Raw genomic sequence first — 20730 nt, forward strand, 5'->3', positions numbered from 1 at the left:
ACAATACTAAAACCGATCTAACCTCAAATACACGAAACTTACCCGGTTTGTCCAGCTTGTACTTGGTGTATTCAGCCGGATTAATATCGATCTGTCGATGGGATCGTGGCAGTGTTGTGCTTGGTGTCGGAGCTGGGCTTTGGTGACCGGTTAGTGCTGCCATAGCCGAACCCGGTACACCGTGGCCACCCTGGGTCAGTTCGAGTAGTTGCCGCATACGACGAACACTCGGCGATCGAATGGACGACGGTCCGATGTGCTGTGAAGACATGGATCGTACTGGCAGTGATGACATTCGTGGACCGCCTACCGTTAGGTTATGCCGATCAAGAGTTCCACCGGTTAGACCGGTTCGGCTACTGTATATGTGTTCGGTGTTCTTCAGGACATCGTGAATGTTCTCTGCTGAACAGGAGAAACGATGCGCTCGTTGCTGATTCAGAATATCACGGGAAGCTCGCATCTGTTCGCAGATAGCAGAACTGCTGGGAGCTCGTCGTAACCAGGCTCGGTATTCGTCCGACGTGAAGATCGATGGGCTTGCGGTGATGCGCTGGCGTAGATCACGAGGATCCCTTCGAATGGGTAGTGAGTACTCGGGAGCGGATAAGTTGCCATCGGTTTCATCCTGCAGGCGTTCACCAATCCTACTACGGAGACCCATTCGGGAGCCGGGCCGTTCGCGTGGTAACGAATTGAATTTGGCAAACTCGGGACCACCTCCAAGGGCTTGTGTGCTACCACGTTGAATTGCAGCAGCCATTGCCGGGTGGTTGTAGTAATAGTAGCTAGGCCGGGGACCAATCGTTGCTTCCGTATCGCTTGAGTAATCCAATGCCGGACGGGAGCGCCGCTGAAGAGAACCGGTGGCACCCAATGGCGATGGAGCATATTTCGGTGTGCGTGATGACGGTGGAGGATCGTAACGTCCGTAACGACCGAGGGTACCACCTGCGATAGGAGCCGCTTGTACAAGATCAGTCTTTAGGCTAGACCGTAACAGAGCGTGTCTTCCGAGCGATGCGTAATCGGCGTACTCTACCCGCGGCAGATGTTGATCCGAGCCACTGCGCGGAAACCTTTGGTGGGATTGCGACATACTGACGCCGGTTCCGGCGGACAATCGGCGGCTAGTGGTGCTGCTTGGGTAGAAGGCATGTACCTTCTCGGCTAAACTCTCCAGTGTCCCGGCGTTCTGGTAATACGAGTGGGATGTTTGAAAGCCATGACTACCCTTCGGCTGTTCGGTGATGACAGATGGTGGAGGCGGTGGTTTGTAGCCCCAGCTCGGTGTTTCCACTGGTTGGCCTGTGCGACTATTGTAATACAAGTCTAGCTGTTCACTCTGAGGACTGTAATTATTTAGGCCCAGTCCTAGCCGTGAACGGGATTCGGTCATCTCTCGACCATCCCCGGTTCGTCGTTCCCTCGAAGATCTCGAGGAACGTGGCGCCCTATCCGAATCGTCCAAATCATCATCCCGTAGGTCACGCTTGATGACCACAACTGGTGGTGGTTTATGCTCCGGTCGTGACATTTGGTGCGGCCCTGGAGAATTTGCTCCGCGCGAACCACGACGCTGGCGGATAGCCAGAACGAGACGTCTTGGAATCGACATAATTATCACCACGTCATCTAACGACATCCGTGTAACGTCGACCAGATTGACGGCGAGAATCTCATCCCCTACCTGTCGTTGGTTGTTGTGGTGGAACGAGAGCAGGAACGATGATGAAAAATGGAAATGAAAGTTTAATTAGATTAGCTCGAATGGAAGCAATTATGACGGATGTTGGTCCACGAGGAATACTGGCTGAGCGGTATGCGATGGAAGCATTTACTCATTATTTTTGGTTGGCTTTAACGGTAAAGACGGTGTAGACGGAATTATTTGTCAGCGGGCAAATTATTGCTCGTCTCCCTATAGACGTCCGCCCGTAAAGAACGAAATGTGTGACATCAAATATCGAACTGCACCGGAGTTGTTGTTTTCCCTGAAAGAATTCTTTTAGAATGTGTCTCTTGTTTTATGTAAGAAACTTGTCTGCACTTAATTTTTATCAATATGCACATTTCTCACCCGGGAGACGGCAGATGATAGCTTCATTTTAAATTCAACGATTTATTTCAAGAATGCCTGTTCGTACACGTACATTCTGAGTCCGATTCTCGTCCGTGTCTCTTCATCAATGGCTCTGTGTCCGTGTTTGTCTCAATGTTCGTGTCTCCACATGGCTTCGCATACATGTCCATGTCCGGTCAAGTCTGTCAGAGTTCGTGTCTTTTTGTACGTGTCTCTCCATTCGTGTTCGATCGGTATCTGGTCGATGCCCGGTCCCTGTCCGTTCACGGAAAAAATCCGTTCATAAATTCATGAACAAAAGATCACGATTTTGCGAACTGAATGATTTACGAAAATCGTGACCAAGTTCCTGAAATTGTGCATAGTAAACCTCGTATTCATGAAACTATTTGTGTTTCCAAAAAAACTAGTTGACCTCGAATATATAAGCCTTACATTCGAATGTTTGGTTTATTTATTTATTTATTTGGGAGCCCGATTGAGCTGAATTTTGTTTTAACTCAATTAAAACTAACTACACAGTCTTAGTAACTGCGAACTAGCACTAGACTCCAGCTAACAAGATAATGAGCTCAGAAACGATTCCTTGACGGCATTACGGGGCAAATGAAACTCGAAGTCGTTGGAACAGCGATTGAAAAGATGGCACATACTGACGAAAGGTCCGCTATAACCATCATTTGTTCTGGCAACCGGAATGCGAAAGAAAGGATGAGTTCGAAGACTACGACGATGAATGTCGATGTTCAAAAGTTCAGAGCAGCTTACAGCGATCTATGCAGCTTGGTAGGTTTAGTGGGTCTCTCCACGGGAGTCTACGAAGTGCGAAACGAACAAATTGCGCCTTCGATGCGTTGAATATCATTTTGGTAGTAAGGTCCCCGGACTGCATTGCCTTATTCGAGTGTAGAACGGACTGAAGCACAATTGAGTGCTTTTAAACAATGTATGTTTTTAAAGGTCTTGGTGACTCTAAAAATGAATCCTAGCAGCTTTGAAGCCTTAGAAATAGTGTACTCAATGCGGTGTTTGCAGTTTAGTTTGGGATCAAAGTAGACTCCCAAATCTTTATCAAATGATTCCCGTTTGAGAACGATTTGTGAGATATTGTAGTCGAAATTACAGGATATAACCGAACACATGGAAGCATTTAACATCATCCTATTGGCATAGCACCAATTGGTGAATACACCCAGCTAGGATTGCAAGAACTCTGCGTCGTCGGCAAACGAAAGTTTCTTGCACTTAAGCAAATGGTTGAAGTCGTTTAAATAGAGCAAAAATAGGAATGGTCCGAGAATACTACCGTGAAGAACTCTCGAGCTGGTAGTAAACGGTGGAGTCGTGCAGTCACCAATTTTCACTGCCATTTTGAAACTGTTATCTGGTTATTAATTTTTAGTCATGAGTAGAGTGATTCATGTTCATGATCTCAGGATCTCACTCACGATTTTTGATATTTTTATCATTGGTAATGTAATTTATGTTCAGAATTTCAGGAACTTTATCATGATCTTCGTAATTTCAATTCACGTTGTCGTGATATTTAAGTCAGGAGCAGAGATTTATATTTCTTTATATTCTTGATTTCAGGATCTTAATCACGATTTTTGACATTTTTATCACGAGGTGTGTGATTTATGTTCATTATTTCAGGATCTTAGTCACAATTATCGTAATTCCTGTTCACGTTATCGTGATATTTTTTTTTTTCTACTTTTGAATTCGACACGAGGAGTAATGTAGTTCATGTTCATAATATCAGCAGCTTTATTCTGTGAACTATATCACGAACACGATTTGTGGTGCTCAACGCAGCTTTCGTTTTCTGTCAAGACATCACATTGAACCTTATCAAATGAATAACGATGTTCGAGGTCTCAATAGTTTTCTTATATATACTGCTCGTATCTATTACTGGTAGCTAGCAGCTGGACATTTCTTAAAAAAGTGCAAGGCACAAAAATGATTCCACAAATAATACCCTAAGATTGGCGAAAGAGTTCATGTGAAAATTTCATTACCAGGGTTACATCAAATTGAAAATGATTAGGAATATATTCTAAATATTACAAGCACACAAAATAGATCGTGAATCCATGAATAATATTTCATGATTTTGTTAACTATTTGTCGAGCACGAATGGTCAGACGTGACTATTGTACTAGGAATCATGAACCACGAATGCATGAATATTTTATAATTTCGTGAACTATTTCACGATCACGAATGGTATGTCGTGACTTTTATACTAGGTATCATGAACCTGTTCACGAATACATGCAAAATATTTAATGATTTTGTGAACTAATTCACGAACACGGATATAAGATCGTAAACAATATATTAAGAATAATGGGCTTTCATTTCACGGGCATGAATGGTGAGTCGTGACTATTATAATAGAATTCATGAACCATACATCAATATTTTATAATTTTGTGATTTATTTAACGGGCACGCATAATCAGTCGTGACTGTTATACTAGGAATCATGACTCAATTCACTAATACATGAATAATATTTCATGATTTTGTAAACTATTTCACGAGCACGGATACTGGCTCGTGACTAATATGTTAGGAGTCATTAATTAGTTCATTAGTTCGTGAAAAAGTTCACGAAAAAAGATCCAAAGTGTTTTGATTTTGTGAACTAGTGTTCCCAAATCTATGGCTCTATGAATAATGTTCATAAAGCTGTGAACTAGTGCGCGTAAAGAAAATGGACTTGAGAATGATATGGCCGAAACCGTGACTGAAGTTTATAAAACAAGAGCTATTATTTCCACTAATAAAAGTGTTATGCGGGCGTTACTGAAGGAAAATTGAACATAATTATAAAACACAAGATTTTTGCTCATGGTCCGTAACGTAAAAACGTGATTGTTCCAGATTTCATGGCACTTTATTCGATCGTCAATCCGGCGCTAGCTTTGTCCTATCACTAAGCTAGTGTCCGGATTCCGACGACCCGAAGTCGAAACGCAAATTCCATAACTAATTTATTTATTTTTTTCAGCTCCTAACTCAACTCCCACTAGCACTGTTATTGATCGGTAATGTAACAGTTATTTGATCCAAATATTAGTGCAAGGCCAATTGATTCAGGATTTCAGTTCAATTTTAGCTGCAAAATATTTGCAATAAGCCGTAAATATTTAAACCATTTTGCGAATCTAGCAGCGGCTGTTGCAAAAGAAAAACAAATATTATCCTCCAACTTTTCTGTGCAAAGTTTTCCTAAATGGGATACCCGAGTTAGAGCGTTGTTCTAAACAAGTGTAACTATGACCTCGCTATCTAGATGATTTTCCGAGAAACGTGTCAATTGAAGACTCGATTTATACAATCTGTCTATTTTTGGTTACATGAGTGTCAAACGATGTTGCCTTTTCACAGCCCTGCATAAAATTGCAGCTTTGATATCGCTTCTACCTCGGGTACCACGTACGGAGCAGATGCCAAAGACAAATACACGCCGATATGTCGTTTTCGTTGTACGTACGGTAGCATCATGTTCTTCATTCACTGGCTGCACGTTCCACTCTCTTATGGAAAAAGTTTCTCACTTATAACCACACCACATACGGTAGCACTCGTTCTACATTCTTAATTTCCAGCGCTGCTGTCTTTTCTTGCTTCGAAAAATTGGCTCGTTGCAGCTCAAAGACGTCTGGTTATTCAAAAGCCACCACCACCCCCGTTCCTGGTAGCTACTTTCGGTAACAAGGCTATTAACAATGTTCTTAATGTGAACATTCTTCGCCATTGTCTGCCTGGTCGTTGTTATGCTCAATGCAATTTTATGTACGTTTTTTTTGTCACTGTGTTTTTTGCGGTGTATGACAACAACGGTAAAGTTTCTAAAAATAGGACAGCGTTTGAAGACGTGCCAACACCGGGGGACAGCTTCAAAGATGGTTTGACAATTTCCAGGTGGGGATCTCCATCATCATAACAGGCCATGAAACCAGCATTTAAATGTGTTGATTGGAAAAGCGTGACATTCGTTATGTTACACGCTTATCCTCAACTACTCATTGCAACTAATACGCTTTTACCCATAAATGAGTAAAATTTGTTTGATAGTTCAATATGATGTCTGATCGAAGTAGGTCATCTCCATCCGACATCGGTACTACATCATTCCGACTACTCTCACCTACTTTTACTAATTTTTGACAAGGTACGGTTTTTGTCAGAAACGCGTCAAATCTACTCATTTGTGAAAAAAACCGTACCTTGTCAAAAATGAGTAAAAGTAGGTGAGGCTATTCGGAATAATGTAGTACCGATGTCGGATGGAGATGACCTACTTCGATCAGACATCATATTGAACTTTCAAGCAAATTTTACTCATTTTTCAGTAAAAGCGTTTTAGTTGCAATGAGTAGTTGAGGATAAGCGTCTATATTCAAATACGTCAGGTTAACAATGTTAGATGGGTTACAGTGCCCGGCGCAAATGGAGGTAGCCCGGAGTGATCTGGGAGAAAGTTATTGCTGTATTGTTTTCTCTCTGTGTTGCTTCTGATAGCAAACCGATTGTAAATCAAATTAAAGATTGTTTTACTTCGAGAAGCATGAAGTAAGCGCTGGAATAAAATTTCTGCAGTATTTCAGGCTTTCGTATCTTTTGTCGAGAACTCAGTAACCAATATGATACGAGAGACAGTCAACGAAAAATTGTAAACAATTCAATATCAAAACTAAATTTATATTTGCCACTGACCCTCCGCTTAAATTTCACCGCTGTATTTAATTTCCCCTGATGGCCTACGCCAACTAAGTTCAATCGAATCACGCGATCATTGGTGGCGGAGCGCTTTCCGAAAATAGCTCTAATCCTGTTCGTCGATCCTACGCTTAATTTCTCGATTCAATCTTGCTCGTTCACATCGGTACCTCGAGGGCTAAATATAATCGTTCGGTAGCTGTAGGCAGGTGTGTGTGTGTTTTCATTCCGTTCTCTACACAATCGCCGCTGAAGGAAAAATCATTCAACGCTAAACCAGCCGTTCATAATCCTTTCAGCTTAAACATCCTACCGGGTGAAGCAAGAATTATCAGAGCGAGCGTTTGTTGAAAGAAATGAAGAAAAAAAAATCCCATGATTAACCTCCGCTTTATGAATCAGTAGCTAACATCAGTTTCTTCTCCTTCGGATCCGTAGCTATGGAGACGCTTGGTTGGTAACTGCACAGAAATATATTTGAGTCTACCACGGAATAATAATACATCACAATACAGAGGTTCTTTAAATTTATTATTGAATGAGCCTTCTAGTCGTGCTCATTATTACTATAGCCTTTTTAAGCGAGCGACACATTCCACATAAATTGACACAAACTTTTTTTCGTGGGATTAAAATTTAGCGAAACGAAAAACACGTAAAAATTCGAAGGGAACCTCAAAATATTTGCTATATTCTATTAAGTTATACATGAATTCTTTTTCGGGTAATTCAGAAATCAAGTTACTCTTAAAGACTTTCAAAAAAGTTACAACAAATTTATCCAATTTTGATCAAATTCCGACCAATTCTAAGTAACTGGCAACTATTCTATGTGCGAAACTTATAATTTTGCCAACAATTCTTGTGTTCTTGTTTCGAATATTCCTGCAGTTATCAAGAATCAGTAGTGACCGGCTCAAATGGCACATTCCCCATGTTGATCGGAGATTTGTGCCTTTCCAAGAATCGTCTTTTCTTCATTTCCTGATTGGAAGGATTGGGGAAGTTGTAAGGTTAGGAAAATACAGACACAGAACAATCAAAACAGAGTTTTTTTATGGGTATTAGGGACATGATCATCATTTGAATCCCACTATTTGCGAAGAAACAAACGACCACTGTGTCAGAGATTCGCGTAACACAGCAAGGGTGACACACTCCATGCGCGACTGGCATATTTTGGTCCTGCCAGCCATTCAGTCAACGGCACGGAGAAACATCTTGGTTTGAGGAATCCTGTTTTCAGTCGCCTCTTACGAACCCAGTGTATCAATTCTTTGTTGAGAAACTTGAGCCCTTCGGATGACTTTAGGCTGGTTTTGTCCGGAGAAAGATAATAGACTGTTAACAACCTCCTAGTGAAACAAAAGCCAACAAAATTTAGGTTCTTGTTACGATTTATTGCAGCAGGTATGCTGCTGGAAACGAGTTGTTTTGATTTCGTCGAGCACTGAAACTGTTAAAAGCTGACGTTCGAGCAATTTCATTCTTTCATGACATAACTTCCACGTCATTTGCTCGGTCATTCGAAATCAATCTCAATGCTTGTAGGGAAGGTGAATTTATTCCACAATAATCCAATGCCTATCATAATCAATCCATTCAAAGTTTCCTCCTTGTTGGCTACAGCGTCATCTCGCTAATAAATCTCAGGTCCTCCTCCACTGCGTATAGTCAACGTGTTTGTGGCTTCCCACGAAGTCGTCGTTCTCTTCTTGGCACCCTGCTGAATATTGTTTTTGCAATTCTTTCTTCCGATATTCGTACCACATGACCAGCCCATTGCAGTCTGCTGTATTTTATCTGCTTAATAATATCCACAGTTTTGTATACTTGGTAAAACTCATGATTCATGCATCTGTGCCACACTCTATTTTCGCATATCCCGCCGAGTATTGTCCGTAGCTCTTTACGCTTGAAGACTTCGAATGCATCGCTCTGTTGTTTCTTGGACTCGTGACGCTGGATAATCATGTACGAATCTTTGCTAATACGATATAATGATCCTAGTCGACGTTTGGACCTCTGAAGGTCCTCAGATCTATGACGTCGGATAAATGCCGTCCAGTACGTGGTATATTTGGGAACAAGTACTGCCACTTGGGTGTCTCCAGGTGTGCTTTCGGATATCCTTACGTGCAAAATAGGTACTACTGATTGCCATCCCACTAGCAGCAGCGAAAGTTACAAACCGCAGGCCATTATCATTGGTAGCAGAATGAAGGCTCTGCGTACCAATAATTGGGTGAAAGAACGGCTCCCTTCCAACCTGTGCGTTAGCACCTCCTATGACTTTTTTTAACATCTTGTCTTAGGCAATCTCCGTAAGCTTTATCTAAGCTCTCATAGGACGCGTCCTTCATATTATCGTGCTTTTCGTTAGTTGGCGTATAAATACTGATCAGGCTGTAGTTGAAGAATTTGCCCTTAATTCTTAACACATAGATTCGGTCGTTTACCGTTTCCACCTTCATCTGTTTTCCGATCACTATGAAACCAACACCATGTCCTGCTCTTTCGCTGTTATAGATGTGGTACCTGGATGAAATGTTTGCAATGGGGTCCACTGATCTGAATTAGCGTTCTCCGGTCTTCGGTCATCGTACTTCCCGTATTACTGCTACGTGCACGCCAACATTACTCAGTTCGCGAGCCAGTTCATTCAAAGTTCTTACATTCCAAGATACGAGTTTCCAATCGGTATCCTTTATTCGTTACCGAGTCGTTTGCCGTAAATCCAGTTCGATTTTGCTGTACTCTTGCCTTTCGTGGTGTTTTGGGTATTTCGGTAGACTACCTTAACCGGGTCGCGCTACCTACATCGCGTTGGTGAGGCTGCCACCTTAGGTGTAGCTGATGCGATGCAGCGTTTCTTATACAGCCGCCATTCAAAGTAAGAAATAATAAATTCATTCCATCAGTAAATCATCAGTTTCTTTTCTGCGTAAAAATCGGATAAAAAGAGACTAGTTAGTATTTTCAAAGGCAGAAGAAATTCGACTCAGTCCAAGAAGTTGCGTTCGATAACTTATTTTTGGGTTGTTTACGGTGTAATTTTAACTTGAAAAATGGAGGATTGTGGATTGTAATTTTCCGTGATTAAATGGAAACTACCTTCAACACGGTTTACCTAAGCTCACGTTATTTAACAACAGTAAATGAAAATAATTTTATGTAATTTTCCATTTCCGTGCAAATATATTTCTTGTGTCCGTTAGTGTCAGGGGAAGTTACTCACAAAGAGAGAAAGCAATATGAACTGTCGCATCAATTTGCTGCTCGCTTCGTAACATTTGCCAAGCGACAGACAGACTGCGCAAGTAGACATCTGCTTCAGTTATTATCGCCATGGTGATGAGCGAGCACGCCTGCTAGTTTGTATCCAGACACCGAGGATCACAACATTTTCCTTTATTTATGTCATTCTTCCAAGTAGAAAAGTTCGAAGCGATGTTGTTGTTTGCCGCCTTGATGAATTTTATTACACACTGCTAGCCTACACAATTCGATTGACTCCCCGACGATCCTAATGGAATATTAATCATCTGGGGTCCATTTCGTCCGTTTGCGCTACCACCACCAGTCTCCGTTTCAGAAACGTGCAAATTGTATGGCCAATTGCCAAAACAAAATGAACCGTGAAAAGAGGAATCGTTCGAGACATTTCGTCTCTGTTTCGCTGAACTGGAATGAGCTCAGTCAGCATTTATGCATCGTTTAGGAATTTTCCCAGACTGGGTGGATCAAATAATGGAAATCTGTTACCAATCCAGGGATATATTTCTTGGGGCAATAATAGTCGAGAACTGAGCTACACTAGAGCACCCGAAGAAAAATGGTTCGTTACTAATGTTTTTAACTTAGAAAAGGGCAATTCAAAACAGTTTTGGGTAAGGACGAAGTGTTCGTTTTTTTCGCCCTGCAACGTTGTTTGAGTAGGCTAGTTGTTCAGAAAATTATATAATCACCTTTTTAATTGCCGGAATTTACCTTAGTTTCTCAGGCGAGGCGAACGCACAGGTATTAGAGCACAAAAATAGCAATGAGGAATAGGATGTTGATAATGCGAACCACAGATTTTTAACTGAAAAAATTGGTCAACAAGTTATGGTTTGGCAAGCGATTTGATCCTGAATGTGAATTAGTTTCTAAATAATTGAAGCACATTATTAATAGCATGGTACGACCGATTCTCCAAGCTGAATTTTGACGTTTTTCAGGAAGGTAAACATTTATCACGTAGTCCAATCCTTTCATAATTTTGGACTATAACATTTTACTACAGACGAATCGTAAAATCTAAAAATCTAGATTTTGCAGCTAAATTACAAGAATTATGACGTTCCTAGCAATCGAGATAATTGGTTACCCACAAGAAACTGATAAAATAAACTTATTTAACAAGCACAAAACCACAACAGATGTCAATACATATGGAAGAAGTTGAAAGAAAGCAGTATAACCATTCGAGGTACATTTTATTGCCTTACAATTGCCGTAACTCATTCAGTTTTGTCTACCGTATATAAGTACACCGATCGAGAAGCATGCACGATTGCACGCAAAGGAATATAGGGACCAAGTAACTTTCGTCCTTAAAGCCGTTATATAGAGCATTTGATACAAGTTTCTTCGGCGGGGCACTTGAACACAATAGGGGGCGTACTGTCGTAGATGAGGGGCGTCTGACTCTAAATGTTTATTGCACTTTTCAAAGGCTTTGTGGCAGGGAAAAACAGAACAGAAGCCAGATGACGAGAGGTTCAGTTGCACTGAAGGCTCAAACCTAGTCGTGTGCAGTAATAGCATCTTTCTTTCGCATCGCAGCACCGAAATGATAGTGGGTTGGCAGAAGGCAAAAGGATAACATTAGATGCTCGAGGAAAGTGGGTCGAATTGTTGGAGTTGTTTGGTGGAGGTGGGAAAACGGGTAACGGTTTCGACCTTAGTCAGTGGAGAGAAATAATTCAATTAACGATTCCCTCAGGCATCTCGGCCCAGCGTAGTTAGGTGGGAATGCATTGCTGCAAGCTTGCAGAAGCCAAAATGTCTGCGTCCTTCAAATGACGGAATGCTCCGAAAGAATGCTGTCTGGATAGAGGAGCGTCTGTTCGATGAGGAGAATGAGTTAAACTGAGCAGAGATTGTAAATCACTGTGCTGATTAATTGCATGGTAAACTACTAATCCCTCGGTTCGTTAACAAGTCGGAATAATAACCAATTAGATTCATCGTCCCATGCAGCAAAACAAAAAAAAACCTAAGTTCATCTTTCATTCCAGCTAGACTAGAAATAAGAAACAAATCAATTTAACGCCTCGGGGAGCTTCCACCGTCTGTTTCCCAGCGAAAATGACATCTGCCCTTCCATCACCATCCCTTGGCATTTAGCTTCAGCCATGGACTCATACATATACTTACCCTCAGGCAGCCACTGTTGTAAACAGCCGATTCCAGCGCTATCCGGGAGATGAACACCCCATCGGACCGGTCCGCACCGTTTCCCTCGCGGATGTACAGCCCCAGCGTTTGTCCGGGTCGTTTCACGATTTCCACCAGCTGTCAGGTGCAAGGAAGAGGAAATTTTATTTGTCAGATTTGCTGCTAATCGTCTCCAGGGACGCGAAGGAGATGAGAACCAACTATAACCTACGTACATAGTTACGTACCTGTACCGAGTGACGTGCATCGGCCTTGTTGAGAAACTTCTGGCCTGCTTCGACGGCCTGTCTGCTTCCCATGCAGCGGGGCTCCAGGATACGAACTATCATTTCGCCGCGCCGCTCCACCGCCTGTTGTGCGAGACAAGGTTGGAAAATTATTTTAAAAGGGGAAAAGTTTTCACGAAATGTTACAACGAAATTCAATTAGGTGAGTCAGTGTAAATCGAAACAGGAGGATTGAATGAAATGCTTACGCCGTCAAATCACATTGCAGTTTACTTCATCTGGATGCGTTAGTGAAATGCGGGCCATGTTTTGAAATGAAGTAAGCCTATTTTGTCACGTGGATAAAAAACCCAAAACGAATTTCGCATTTTTTAGACAATGAAAGGGGTTAACAAAAAAGGAGCGGAGGTCGTGTTAGGTCCTTTTCGATTATTGTGGCGTCACTCAGGAGCGTAGCAAAAAAAAAAATCGAAAAGTCTTATGGCGTCACCATAAGACTTTTTAATGTTTTAGCACATATCGAAATACAACTGTTTTCTCTAGCATATTATGCAAAGAGCGAAGAGGTAAATGGTAAAGTAGCTGAGATAATTACAGAAGAGAAAGTAAACAAAGAGAATCTCTCATTGTTACTTAAGACCTAATGAAAATTTTCTCTTCTAACACATCGTTTCCATGGCAGTGTATCGCCGCGATGAACTGAGCAATCGAAACAACAGCCAAAACGCTTCACGAGTATATGTACATAGGATAAAGTGCCTATTTTCACCATACAAAGCTGGGTGCCTCACTAATTCATTAATTTTTCGGCCTACAATCAATGGAATGCGTAAAAATTGACATCAACAGCTTTGCTTCGTTGTTAAGAACCAATATAATGACACCAATGCGCTGAAAACAGTGAAATTCTCATGTTTGAGCGCAACGAAAACTCGAATCGGGCGCCCCCTTTGTTGCGCTACCATTTGACTCAATGCGTTGAACAAAGATGGCAGATACTGCTCTAACCAACGGCTTCAAATGGGTAAGGTAATAATAGAAACATGGCGAAAATGGGCTCATCACCCTAAGTAGAAAATAGTGTTTGTTGTGTAGTACCATGGCATGGTGGTCACAACAAAAGCGCTTTCACTTGTGGCATACTTCCAGGCGATTAAATCTCAAACGTTCAGCGGGAATGGTGTAATAATGTATGGTGTCCAAGTTTTCAGTAGACGAACGAGAAAAAGGAATCAAAGTTCAGCTAGCGTTCCAATTCTGATTTTCGGCTATAGCCAAGGTTTCATGAAATGGTAAATGAAAAGGTTAAACGATCGCATCAGACTGACTTTGGGTGCTTAGTCTCTATTTCAAATGCAAGCGTAGGTTGCATCAATTAAACTTTAACCAGGCGGAGTAACGGTCATGGCGTTTCTATGTCCCACTTTCCTTCGTTAGTTTGTAATTGACGTTATTCTAGCATACTAGACCGAAAACCTGGTCCAACCGAATCGTAAAATTTACATTCACTCACCTCCAGTGCCGCTGCCGTGCTCGGATCATGGTCGTTCTCCACCGCTTCGATCTGGCGGAAGATCTCCGAGCTGATGCCGGACACCTTCCGGAAATCACCCTGTAGTAATACTGGTTCCTTGTTGTTACCACCCATGCCCCGGTGGCCCTGCTGCATGTGGCCGCCGCCCTGCTGGTGGGGGTGATGCTGCTGCTGCTGTTGTTGTTGTTGTTGCATGCCCTGACCCTGCTGATGGGCGGGCATCGGTCCGGGCGGCGCGCGGCCCGGACTTGCGGTGAGGTCAGGCACTGATCTTCCATTTTCCTGTGATGGAAGGAAAAAAGGAGCAAATTAGAATACAGAGCGAAAGGCCATAGATAAATCAAGGGGGGAAATCTATTGAAGGCCACCGAGACACTTGCATACACTTTTTAATCAATACGCATGCACATAACGACGTAGAAAAGAAAGGCGAAAAGATATAAAGATGGGGTTTTTCATTGAAAAACCCCGGGGCGGTGGATTGCACTGGTGTTGCATTTTCTAGCAGAAGAGCAGGCCACTAGACGTGTTTCATTCCCACTTCTGCTAGAAAGTACAAAACCAGTGCAATCCACCGCCCCAGTGTCTTTCAATGAAAAACGACATATGTGAGTGAATGTTTTTATTTTTATTTTTTATCGATAAAATACAACGAAGCGAAGTAAACTTTACGATAAATATTGACACATGTACTCCTCCATTGTGCTTATTCGTGCATGCACATGACCTTTCGAATTAATTGGAAATGGTTGCTTTGATCAACCGCATGAACTGAACTGAAGACGAATTAAGCTCATAGAAACTGCTCTGTTTCTGGGTACCTAAATAAAATATCCGGCCGTCTGCCGTTGGGTAGTAATTCAGAATATCAAAACGCTATTGATTCGCTATAGTAAACTTCAAACGGCTATTATTTTGAAAAAAAAAAGACACCACGCAAATATTAAACCTAAGGGGACACCGTTTCGGATCCTGTTTGATTTCCATAGAAATATTTCATTTGCTTTTCATGTCGCAAAGTAAAAGCAAACTCGGAAAGGTTATAAAAATATCTATTCAATCAACTATTGAACCTCGATCACCGACAAACAGATATAAGACTTCAGTCAAATTCTCCATATATCCTTGCTTGATGATGCGATCTACCAAATCTGTTAAACGCACCTTATCACTGAACTGTTGAAGTTCTATGAATACAGTATCTGCACACTAGTGAAATTCGGTTTGAACGATGAAAAAAAGTACTGTCTGTTTGTTTGTGACCCAGCTCTGTTTCGTTTCTTTTCAATAGGTCAATGGTTCGCGGGACCTCATCTGTTTAAATATTGATGTCAACTACTGTCGCTAGTCAGCGGTACACATTCATTAGACTACAGTAGGCTATGGAAAGTTTCTTATAAGCAGTAAATATCAAAATATGTTCAATAAACTGTCATTTTGGTCGGCCCCGAAAATTCACTCAAACATGGAGACACTCCTACTTCAGAGTCGGAAGAAACTTATGTTTCGAGGTTTTTGGTTAGTCTTTGAAGTTTCAACAACCATTTGATGTGGTGAAGTGTCACTTCTGCCTGTACCGTCGCATGGAATGGGGACAAGGAAAAGTAATACGTCAGCTAGACAGAGAGGAAAAAGAAAGCCAGCCAAACAACAGTAGCGTATCTGAAAACTATCAACTAGCTAAGCTTAAAGGAAAAGTTTCGGCTGTTTCAACCAATGTCACAACTGCACATCCTACTAAGTGCTTTTCTTTGTCTAACTTTTGTTCTTCAATTGCAGGATAGGGAAAACGCTCTGTGGAAAAAAAATTGTAACTCTATCCCGATGAGATTCTCAAAGATTGAGTCATGTATGGGAAACGTTGAAACTTAATTCTTGCAAACCAGTTTTAAATTATAATTATTCTGATATAGGACCGCCGCTTCCGCCCTTATGATTAACCACTTTTAGATTGCATCACATCAAATTCACTCCATATTGCGCAAGGCGAGAATGATCTTTTCAACACATACAATCCCGATCTGGTGCCAAAACAATCATTCGAGTAGACACACCTCAAAATGATTTCACTTACTTTCTTTATTTCCCACTACACGTCTTGCGAAATGCATATAAAAAAGCATCGTGATTCACATAAATTGTTCAAAATTGGAACAAATCATGGCGGTGTTTGTTTATGTCAAGTAGAACATTCATTTTTTTCTGCAAGTGCACAGCTTTCATCCCGCCTTAATAGAATGTGGGAAACATTTTCCGCTACTCGCCTGCAGATGGCGAACTAAACATGTTGCAAGTAAAATTTTAGTGGCGAATTGCGCATAAGTCGAAAACCAAAAAGCAACTTTACACCACCGAATAGTGAAAAACCTTTGATTTTTATCACCGCGCAACCAAAAATCATCAAGGCACGAGTTAGTTAAGATTCGCGATTATCACAGAATCTGCGGGATAAGTAATATTCCGCCTGAAAGCACCGAATTTGCACTGAATATCAATTAAAAATCAATAGCTCAAAAAAAGCTAACTGAATCACAACAGTGTTGCCGCTTTTCCTACTTTCGCATAGGTCTCGTTGTCCATCAAATTACATACATTGGATCGCTGCAAATCGCGCAAATACAATTGCTGGGCTCTTTTCTACTTTAATTTTAATGGTGATTTCCAACTTTTAATAGGTTCGTTTCTTGATACGTTGGATCTATTCGACATTCGTTCCCGCTTGTTGGCCATACCAGGTAACGAGATTAATTTATTTTCCCAATTAGAGATACCACTTTCTGGTTCAGTTTTGGGTTAGAAGATCCGGGTGTTCTGCCACTTCATCCAAAGAATAGTAATCCCCAAACTTGATGGCTTTTAGACTCGCGTAATGAATTCCAAAACACTTCACTGATTTTCACATAGTTTTTCACACGTTTTTCACTTCATGAATTTTAATGTTTATTGTGTCCGGAATTCCAGACATTCGAATCAGAATAATTAGGAATTTGAAAGCGTGTATAGTAAATCGATTGCGTTGTACCGAAAACTGCATATCAAGACGACTGGCAACTCTGTCCAGAATCTAGAGACAGTAACAGCAACGCCATTTGCGGGTGAAGGTGGTACTTCCCATAGTGATGCACACACATATACACGTTTACATTAAGCTTCCTTCCTTTCTCCAATAGAGGCACTGCACTATTCCATACAAACAGGTGGCCAAAAATATTTTTTCTCATATTCCTTCGTGAAACGCTTGTTTGAGTTGTTAATAATGTACGACACTCAAAATGGAGTTATCCAAGATTAAAAACCTTAAGAGGGGGGGGGGGGTCAGAAGGAAGGGGGGGGTTGGTGTAGTGCATTCAGGTGAATTTTTTTTTCAAAAAAATAAATAAAAAAGAGGCACAGAGAGTTTTAGTCAATTAAATCACATTTCATATAATGATGCAACAATTTAACAATATTTTCTTAAATTTTAATTGGTCAAGTGATTGTGAATTTCCGAAGGCACCTCAAAAAATACGATGTGCATCATAACTCAAAATCTAAGAGGCGATTCGTTTTGAAATTTTCCACAGTTCTTCACATCATTCTCCAGGTAACTACAAGACCTTCCGATAAAGTTATTATTACAACTATTTTTACAAAAAAATGTTAGTATATTTTGTTGAGCGAAAATGTAAATTTGGCTTCAAAATGTTATCAAAAACTCAAAAATCGCAAACAAAGGAAAAGTTCAGATAACACGTGCTTTTCAACCCTCAAACAAATAGTAACGGAGAGAGAATGCAAGTCGCGAAAGAGAGAGATAATTATTTTGATTTATTTATTTAAATGTAAGTACATAGAAAGGAGTTTGAAGTGCAAAGGCTATTTAGTGATTATTTCATTGTTGAAATGACCAAGCTCAATGTCGCTCTTTTAATTGATTGCTATTCCAATATATTTTCTTCATATTTATAGTTTGCGATTAATTGTTGTTTCATTTGAAACTTTTGTTCCGGAGATATAGTATAATTAATCCTATATAAACCAATATCACGTAAACGAAAAGGTTAAAACTATCAGAATAAGTATTGAAATGCATTTTTTATGTCACGAGTGGCCATAAAAATTTTTCTTGGTCACAAAAGCTTGCCTTTGACGATTCTGGGGTAGGGATGTCCGATTAGTTCTCGATTAATCGAACTAATCGATTATTATGGAAACTAATCGATTAATTTTTAATCGATTAACGAATTTAACGATTATCGGATAATCGATTAGATAGCGTCGATTATTGGTCGATTATTTTTTTTAATGCGCGTAAAATTTTAATTTTAATTTATTTATTCCATTTTGGCGACAAGCGGCTTCAAACTACAACTTAACCAAAAATACTAATTAGCATTGAAATTCATAGGTCAAAGAGCAACAATATATTGTGCTGCCAATTGTAACTTTGAAATTCACTTCTAGGGGGTGTTGAAACACCATTAACTTACGTTTTTGGAAGTCTTACATTCACGATCATATCTTTGAATAATTTGAACAGATCAGTTGGAAAGATTAGATCAACCGCGGGATTACGAATTGAACGTTGTCATTCGTGCCGGATTCGCTCTATAAATACTCTTAGGTTGTCTTGAGTTCAAGCAAGAAAAGGCTTAAAACAGTACCGGCCACAAACTGTCTGAAGAGAAGGAGAGGTTTAGGTACACTATATGCGTCTCTCCAACAGATACTAGATCCATGAGAAGTTCTATGAATTTTGATAAAGGATCCTTTAAATTAAACTTGGTAGAAGCAATTCCGTCTTTATGCATGGGAAGACTGGGCCAAGGCCAGGGGCCCCGAGATTTTGGGGGCCCACATTTAGCATGAATATAAAATAATTCTAAAGACTATATTTTAAAAAAATTGCTTCACTCAGATCAGTAGCAGCTCGAAATCACGCATTGCACCGTATCCCGTGTGATCAAAATTTTTAAAAAGCATCAGAGCGGCAGGAAACGAAGCATTTCATCACTATTGAACCAATTCAAACGGTAATCCAACATTTCCATTCAAGTTTTAATTTATTTTTAATAACAGTGCAACGTTTGGTACAACACGTATATAAAGATCGTGTTATGGCTGTCTTCGACACAACAGTTTGTTCAATAGGGATTCTGTTATTATTATATAAAATTCGGCCATCTGTAAGCAAAGTGGAATACTGGTTGGGTGGTCAGATTACACCATCTGGGAAGACTATAGCGTAGTTGGTAGGTCAGCTACACTGTACGCAGCTCACCTGAGTTCGAACTCCCACCGCCGCAAATAGTGTGTTAGGCCGTTTGCTACTACAGGTCAGATCGGTCAGGAAAACAAATAACTTTTTAAGATGCACTCAGATTATCTTTCTTTTTCGACTAATATTTGGACATCAGGTTGTGAAAATCTGGAATAGTCTTTGTTCTCCATAAACTTTGAATCCCACTTTATATTTTGTTGAATATGTTCGACACGGTTGACTGATTTGGCTCAAATATGAAAGAGTGTCTCAGCATGGCATGAGGTAGAAGTGATTCTTTGATGCTGGGAATCAGTTTTGGATCATGCTCATTCTCGACAGCTGTTTATACCAATTCAATTAAAGGGGCCCTTAGCTCAATAGTGCCAAGGTGCCCCGAGTAGTCTAAAGACGGCCCTGTGTAGAAGATTGTGAAGCCAGTATTAGCCATTCGCCGAAATTCTACTGTATACCGAAGTGAACGATCATCATAATCAGATTGAGATGGACGTTTTGTATTTTCTGTTACTGCTCTCGGAAAAACTTTTAAACTAATCGATTACTTCGATTAATCGATTATTTCTTGGTTTTAATCGATTACGATTAATAGAAATGTAAAAAATAATCGATTAGCTACTAATCGATTAATTGGAAAAATCGGACATCCCTATTCTGGGGTTCAATAATATAAGCATGAACATTTTTGAAATTACAAATCGTGCTATTTAAGAATTTCAAATATTTGGTTACATTGATCGTGTTAACAGTAAGTTGGAAATTCCAGTACAACTCAGTACCATTTATTGCTACACAGTAATGGTGTATGGCAAAAATGTAGTCAGATCAGCTATCTTTTCAATACATAGGCTCTAATTGTAATCCACGCTCATTTCGTTGTGGAATATAAAGCACTCAATTGAAACATGTACTGAAGTATCCTTCTCTGGTCTACTAGTTGAGACTACCTTTAAAACTTCAAAGGATGAGTTCTCAGTTTAGGGCAAATTCGGGCAACTAAAATCTTCGCTATAAGTTAGAAGATGCACTATCCTTGCATCCCCCATCGAGAATTCCGGGGGACATTGAGGGACTTTTTTCCCAGATCCAAGTTGTGGATATTTTAGAACTTTGAATGGTTATTTTTCATATAACTCCAAAGCAATGCAATATATGTGCGTTTTAAATAATATGATCACAAAGCTGGTATTTTTAGCTTCAAAATGACATATTTGAATATATAGTTCATTCAAAATTCAGCAAAGACACTAACAGTTGAGAAAACGTACGTTATATGTCTATTTTCATAAGTTTTATATTTAGACATCCATATTACACAGTTTAGTCAAATATATTTCCGAGATACTCTGGGAATTTCTTAGCTGGAGTATAAATAAACATTCAGTATAAAATTGGTTTAAATTGGAGTTGATTCAATTTTCGATTTTTGGCCACATGCCTCCCCTTAGT

At 40.4% G+C, this 20730-nt stretch overlaps 1 protein-coding gene across 13 annotated transcripts in view; it reads right to left on the minus strand.

Moving 5' to 3' along the window:
• The window catches only part of LOC131676810 (rho GTPase-activating protein 100F), a 126295-nt gene that overhangs the window by 32397 nt on the left and 73168 nt on the right, over nt 1–20730 (minus strand). For all 13 annotated transcript variants that reach the window (XM_058956145.1, XM_058956144.1, XM_058956142.1 and 10 more), the window contains 4 exons: nt 14004–14306; nt 12491–12613; nt 12243–12380; nt 43–1690 (listed from right to left, as the gene is read on the minus strand). In XM_058956145.1, coding sequence (XP_058812128.1) covers nt 43–1690; nt 12243–12380; nt 12491–12613; nt 14004–14306 — 2212 coding nt within the window. The remainder of the gene's footprint in view (nt 1–42; nt 1691–12242; nt 12381–12490; nt 12614–14003; nt 14307–20730) is intronic.

This window comes from Topomyia yanbarensis, chromosome 1 (assembly GCF_030247195.1).
Source record: "Topomyia yanbarensis strain Yona2022 chromosome 1, ASM3024719v1, whole genome shotgun sequence".
NCBI lineage: Eukaryota > Metazoa > Arthropoda > Insecta > Diptera > Culicidae > Topomyia > Topomyia yanbarensis.